The 7,458-nt window shown below is 41.4% G+C and overlaps 1 protein-coding gene across 4 annotated transcripts in view; it reads left to right on the top strand.

The window, feature by feature from the left end:
- Nucleotides 1–1,093: 1,093 nt before the first annotated feature.
- Nucleotides 1,094–7,458, top strand: part of LOC133404339 (alpha-1,6-mannosylglycoprotein 6-beta-N-acetylglucosaminyltransferase B-like) — a 91,027-nt gene continuing 84,662 nt past the window's right edge. For 3 of the 4 annotated variants that reach the window (XM_061680121.1, XM_061680120.1, XM_061680119.1), the window contains exon 1: nt 1,094–1,567. In XM_061680121.1, the coding sequence (XP_061536105.1) occupies nt 1,500–1,567 (68 nt within the window). In that variant the 5' untranslated portion in view covers nt 1,094–1,499. The remainder of the gene's footprint in view (nt 1,568–7,458) is intronic. The other variant, XM_061680122.1, reaches the window with a different exon arrangement.

Here is a 7,458-nt window from a genome sequence, read left to right as displayed (position 1 = left end):
ATTTGCATTTCGTTGGCCCTGCGATTTCGGGTATGTGCGTTTCCACCGCTTGCCCACAACTCCTGCTTCATTTTTTTTTTTGGGGGGGGGGGGGGGGGGGTCTGTGCTATTATATGCATTTGCAATTCAATGACATTGAAATTCCTTTCCAGGAATGTTTTTTTTGGTCCCCCCCCCCTCTCCCCCTCCACTGACTGCATGCATCCCGCCTGAGGCGTCTCATGACCTCTAGGTGCCGCTGTTGTATCCTGGCTACAGCGAATGTCGCTCTCCATGGTTCTAAAATAATTCATTTGTGCAAAGAATGGGCCTTACATTTGCTAGTTGCCCATTGTTTATAGTGCAATTTAAACAGTCTAAAATCGCGTGCTATAATTAGTGTTGGTGTAGGGTGACAGCAAGGCCCAATGTTTATTGCCAACACGCTTGTGTGTTCTGGACCAACCTCCATTTTTTATCATATATTCAAATTCAGATAAACATAGACATTGATGTGAGTGTGAATGGTGTGTGTGTGTATTTTTTTTTTTTATGTGCCCTGTGATTGACTGGCGACCGCCTAGCTATATAGAAAATATAGAGAAAATAGAAATAGAAATACATATTCAATAAATAAATAGAAAATATAGAGTATATAAACAATTGAAAAGTATGATAATGATGATGATTAGTAGTAGTAGTCGTAGGAGTATCAGCAGTACTACTTACTAATTCGTTGGTTGGATACAGAGGTTTAATGCTGATGCAAGCAAATGAGTTGGAGCAGCCGGAGCTGTCCATCGGTGCGGCGTTTACATGCCGGAAGTAAGGTGCAACCCGGAAAAGATGGCTTTGTGTCGCCCAAAATAAGAGCGACCAACGTATTTACGTTTTCTTTTCTTTAGGCGTTGCACGCGTTACATCGAGATATTTGTAAGTTAAAATTGGATATTATCTACAATAATGTGGTTTCCACACCGCCGCTTCCCGTGTTTTGCCGTGAAGCGTGCGTGAATGATTTATTGTGAAATTATCACCGGATACCGTGTACATCAGTAATGGCGCTCGACTCGGGGAAGCGAAGAAATCGCCGGGAGCCAGTGAGTGTCGGCACACTCGGGTGGGCGTCTGTGACAAGTTCAAGCCGGCTTAGCGAAGCTCTGCGCGGACTCGTCCGAAGCAGAAGCTCGCCGACTCGCTCCACGTTACACGACGCCGTTATCGCAAAGAAGTTCAAGGGCGGGGGAGAAAAAAAAAAAAAAACAACAACAACCTGCGGCGACATTACTCCGGAGTCGCCAGACGGCCGCTGAGATTTAAGAAAAAAAGAAGAAGAAGAAGAAGAAGAAGAAAAAAAGTCGACTGACACGGGAGATTTTCTGGATAAAACTTTGCACTTTCCCACCACTTGAACTCGAAGACGTTTCATTGACGCCGGTGGGAAGACTGGCCAACATGTTCGGTGAGCACACCGCAGCCGGGAGCTTGGCGTCCATGTCAGGGGTCGCTCGTTTCGGGAAATGAGCACTGGCGGCACCGACGGCAAAATAATGCTCAGAAGATGGCTCGCCACCTTCAAGCCGTTCAGGTAAGCACACAGATATGTTATTATTTCATTTTTAATTATAATTGTATTTTTTATGGAATTGGGCACATGCTTGTTCTTTGTCATATCGGTGCGTTGTGATTGACACTTCTCTGTTTACGTGTAGAACGTAAATCAGTCTGTTATGATTCATGCTGGCCCGCAATTGACGCAATTACAATACGTTTTCAAATTGCCATATAGTGAGGACTAAATATCAAATATAGACTTTATATGAAATGCAATGCACAACGTGTAGGCTAAAGCACATGAACACAAGTTGACTTTTGTGAATACTGGATAATAATACTTCAACGATTCTCTTTGGTCCTACATCTTTCTTTTTCCTAAATTACACTGTAAATGTTAATGGAAAATCCATTTGAAATGAAAAAAAATGACAATATGTCATAATCTTGAGTGTGGTTGGAATGGCCACTTCAACCTGAGGGCAACACACCAATTTTGTATTATTATTTTTGATTGTTTTTGTTTGATGATGACTTCCGGAGAATTTTCGAGGAGTTCTCAAAGTCGACGCGTCAAAATTTAAAATTGTGTCAATGTAACATTATTCGCGAGCACAGCAGTGTGGGAGTAGAATCGGTCATGTATTTTAGTAATCAATTGATTTTTAAATTAAAAAATGTTTTTTTGAGTTAAGTTATTTGGCATGTAGGCGTTAGAATTACTCATTCCATGTTTTGTTTTAAACTGTATATAGATATATAGATATATAGATATATCTATATATCTATATATCCATTTTCTGAGCCGCTTCTCCTCACTAGGGTCGCGGGCGTGCTGGAGCCTATCCCAGCTGTCATCGGGCAGGAGGCGGGGTACACCCTGAACTGGTTGCCAGCCAATCGCAGGGCACATACAAACAAACGACCATTCGCACTCACAGTCACACCTACGGGCAATTTAGAGTCTCCAATTCATGCATGTTTTTGGGATGTGGGAGGAAACCGGAGAAAACCGACGCAGCCACGGGGAGAACATGCAAACTCCACACAGGCGGGGCCGGGGATTGAACCCAGGGTCCTCAGAACTGTGAGGCTGACGCTCTAACCAGTCGGCCACCGTGCCGCTATATGGTGTCCCGGGGGGGATATATATATATATATATATATATATATATATATATATATATATATATATATATATATATATATATATATATATATATATATATATATATATATATATATATATATATATATATATATATATAAATATAAATAAAATTATTATATATTTTTTATTTTTTTTAGCAAATCCCTCAAAGACTGCGGCGACTTGTCATGTTGCAACATTTACCTTAAACTATAACACATGCACATGACTCAACAGCTAGCGCCTCTCATTTGGATTCGAACAGAGGACAGCGGTGCTCTCTCTGACCACCTGCAACGTTTCCTAGCTAGAAAAAAAATGTCAGCGAACGCCCATCTACCAGTATGAATGACAAGTTACAATTAAATGCAAAAAAAAGGAGGAATAGTAATTATAATAGTGTGTTGGTATTGAGTGGTAGAAGTTAAGAAATGTTCCACATGTCCAGGTTTAAGCCAGATTCTTACAGCACGACTGCATAACACTGGAATGCAGCGTATTGCTATGTGCAGATAGCACGCTCAGAGCTCAGGCTCATTCAAAACGACATCACTGGAGGAGACACCTGGAGATGTTTTGTCAGATGGAGATGTTTGCTTTCACGCGCTTGCTTCTCATTACATGTCGTCACAGCGGTCAAGTCTAATTGAGTTCTCAAGCGGGCGCCCAATGAATTAAACGGAGCCCTCCGAACACTTCTCATGTAACAAGTCTTCCCAGGTATTAGTTGGATCCCTGCTCTTGCACGCCTGACTCCGGTCAGTTTTTGTGACAGCGGGGTGTTCCGGGTGCCTTCTCAAGCTGCCACGCCAGCATTTAGATGGACCCCTCAAAGCTACTGTGCATAGCATATAAAAAACGCCTTTCCAAGTATTGCACAGCAGCTGCTCAGCAGATGTTTCCCCCGTAGCAGAAGGATTATAGTTGGGTCAGAACTGTATTGTTTAGCAGCCATGGAGCGAGTGGTGAAACAAGCACCTGACGCTGCACTTGCTGCATGGGCTGCTCCATTATAAACATGTGGCTGAGCAATGTTTGTGCACAAATAAAGAGATGAATGCCTTTTTTTTTTTTTCTTTCTTTACAAATAACTCTTCATGTCATTAAAAAAATGTTAGTCGGGCAGCTGCAGCCTGCTTGATTTTGATTTGAAATGTGTTCGATTTGGAGTTTAAGACCTGCAACTATGATGTAACCCACTCTGCTCACAATGCAGCTTATATAAAACTTGCAAATTGCACCACTGTCTCCAGCTGTACTTCTTGTTGCCAGAATACCCACAGAACTGCCAGAAGGCTGATTACTAGCGGCAGCAAAACTTTGTCGGAGAACGCCAACACCTCCCCCATAGCTGGCATAACTTGTCAGCTTTCTCAATCATCTGCCGAGAGGCCAAATCAGATAGGTGTATATGTTAGAGCGAGCCAATTAGCCGATAGCGCATCCCCTCTCCTGATCCAATTAAAGGGAGAAGAGCATTTACTTTAAGCCTGTTAATTAAAGGCTCGTCAGCGCAGGAGGAGCAAGGTCTAATCCTCCCACGTCACCCACCTAACAGCCCTTTGCAAAACGGCTGAATAATAATCAGAGGGGATGACGATCGCCCTCGGACGTCTTCGGAGCAGCTCCTCTACCCTTACACCGGCTAAATAGATTTCATGCCTCTTTTCACTTCATATCGACCCCGGTGTTGCACTTCCCCACTTGCAAATGCACTAGATTCGAGCCAAATGAAACAGAGTTCCTCATGTAACGGATTCACTTTTAAAACTCTTTCTATTCTGTTTTTAAATCGACTTGATTAAGAAGTTAAAACAACAATCCAGGAAAGGCAGAGATGATATTCAAACTCAGATCCGTAGAGCTGTAAGGCAGATGTGCTAACCACTCGTACCCAGTGACATTATTTTGCAGCTTATTTTTATCTTTCATAGTTGTGAAATTCAAACAGCTTGACAGTCAACCAGCATCTCACAACAGATTGTGTTCAGCCTTGAACTTCTCACTGTAATTCTGCAATCATAATTGGTGTTTATCACTTATGACTGAGCTGCGGCTTTATTCCCAAGATGTGCCCAGCAGATGCGAAAGCACAAAGGTAACCGCCGAACGGTGAACTCGTGCCAGCTGCTCGGATGGGGAGACATTGCAGGAACATGTGTCCATCTCTTCATAAAATCCCTACAAAGTCGGGCTGGACCATATTGGAGACAAAAATTACTTTCCGATTTTCTTGAACCCCGCGATATTTATATATTGCGATGTTAAAAAAAATTCAGGATGACATGCACGTAACGTGTGAACCAGCACACGTAACTCTTTTTCCCTTTCTGGAAAAAACAGTGCTCAGTAGAGCACAAAAGCATAAAGCGTCATTTGTATGACGTCTAGCAGTATTTAAATGTACTGTAATATTGAGCAATAGTCCAGCTGGACATGAAGTTCAAATCATTTATTTTCCTGTCCAGTGATACTGTAGAGCCATTCACACATTCCTAACACTATTGATCTGTTGCCTATGTTGTTTGTCTGCAACATTGCGCAGGACCCAGCGATGTGACTACTGTGCACACGGTACATGACGATGACGTCTTTAATATGCACAAATCAGTATGTCATATATATATATATATATATATATATAAGTATTATATAGCACTCGCAATTGATCGTCATTAGGGTTGTGTGTGAGCTGTAACCAATCTCAGATGACTGAGTGAAGACGGGCTGACACCCTGAACCTGTCGCCAGGCAATTGTAGGGCACACGTACAGGTAGATAAATAACCATTCATACTCACATCCACACCTATGGGCAATTTAATTTTCAGTCAACCCAACAAGCATGTTTTTTTTTTTTTTTTTTTTTTTTTGGAATGCCAGAGTAACCGGAGAAAACCCACTCAAGTGCTGGGAGAACAAGCGAAACCACACAAAAAGATTAAAACCCAAACCCTCAGAAATGTGAGGCAGATGTGCTAACCACTCATCCATCAGGCTGCCCATACTCCTCCATCCAACAACGAATTTAAAGCTGTACGTTTTCATTTTCAGCTAAAAACGAACACTTCCTTTTCGGAATTTTACGACTTGGCCCCTCTTAGAATATTAGGCTCGTAAAAACAAGACATATTATGCCCTCGCGCATCATTCGGCATCCTCTTCATCACCTTTGGGCGAGCCGGATCGGTAAATTTTGTGACTTCCTCGCTGTCATTGGGAATTCCTTCCTAGCAAGCCACATCAATATTCGCTGGTTCTGTTCAGAACGTTTGCGTGACTGACGCTACTTTGACACATTATTTACCAAGCACACGTTTATAATTTATCCATCACAAAGGTTGCTTTTGAAGGACTGCCTCAAGATTATGAATTGTACTGTTTCGATTTGATTTCATTTATTTGGAGAGAGTGGTCTGCTGCTTGAATTTGTTCTGGAGTGAAATGCATTAATTGTCACATAAATCTGTCTGTCACCTTAACTGTGTCTTCGATTTTTAAAACTGGGGCTTAAAAATCACGAAGTCACGAAGGCCAATTGCTATTTTGTCCAGTGGATTTTCCCCCTAACCTCTCTCCAGTTCCCCAAAGACTCTTTGGCATACTAAGATAACCCTTTGATCCCTTTTCTTTTGACAACAGTAGCTTAACTGGGTTAAGATAGATACAAAACACCTGCCTTTACCCTCTTTTAAGTCATGTGAACGTCTCTGGGCTGTCTTAACAAGGGAGAATGCACACACTCCTGTCTTAAACCATGAGATTTCATAAAACACGTTTATGCACAACTGCCAGGGAGTGGGTAGCCGTGTGTCACCAATAAAAGTAGTCGATGTAAATAAAGCGCAACAGCGGATGCTGCTAAGACTGCGTTAAGAGCCCATTGTTGCCCTAGTTTCTAGGACTTTGAGCCCCCTTTTAAACTGCCTGTAAAGACAAAACGTGCGGTGATGTGTTAATGCCACCAACACTGAAAGACGGAACAAAATTAATTTCACAGCTTCGATGGTAGTATCAGCCACGTTAGAGACGAGATGCTGCCGGTGTGCAAGAATGTACACAGTTTAACACTTAACATTGCGATTTTTGATAGTATCACGATAGGATATTGCAATATTTTGTCAAGGATATTTACAGTACAACAATACAATAACACGGAGGTCCCCAAGGACCACGTGGGCCCGATCTAAAAATAGCTCACCAGTAAGGGAACATTGTGATTTCCTAGGAAGGTTGTAGACGTGATCATATGACAATGTAGACACTCGCATAATGATAAACTGTTGCATTTTGATGTTTGTTTCCTGCCTTAATTCAATGTTAGTAATTATAGTAAAAATCATTCAAATGGTCAGTGTCTTCATATAGATAAATATCATTCTTGATGATAAGATAATTGGAGCACATTTGTTATTTCACAAAGGTAGTCTACCCAAGAAGTAGCTGTTTCAAAAAGGTCCGTGATTACTTAATATTTTGCCCTTGACTCCAATAGTATCACGCCACAAAATCAGTATTTTGCCAACCACAATGATGGTATCAATGATAATAATAGCATCACAATACGATGTCACAATATTTTGCCTCCAGTAAAGGAATCATGATATGATATCACAATATTTTTCAGCTGATAAGGATGCTATCACACTATGAAATTGTTAAAATGTATAATTATTATGCAAGTGTTACTTGTTTTTATGATTACGAGGAGGGTTTTTTGTTGTTGTTGTTGTTGTTTTGCTTAGTATACGGTATATGGGACCACAGCTGTCAGTT

Source organism: Phycodurus eques, chromosome 6 (assembly GCF_024500275.1).
Source record: "Phycodurus eques isolate BA_2022a chromosome 6, UOR_Pequ_1.1, whole genome shotgun sequence".
NCBI lineage: Eukaryota > Metazoa > Chordata > Actinopteri > Syngnathiformes > Syngnathidae > Phycodurus > Phycodurus eques.
The sequence above is the reverse complement of the archived record's forward strand: the minus strand, read 5'-3'. Positions and strand labels throughout refer to the sequence as shown.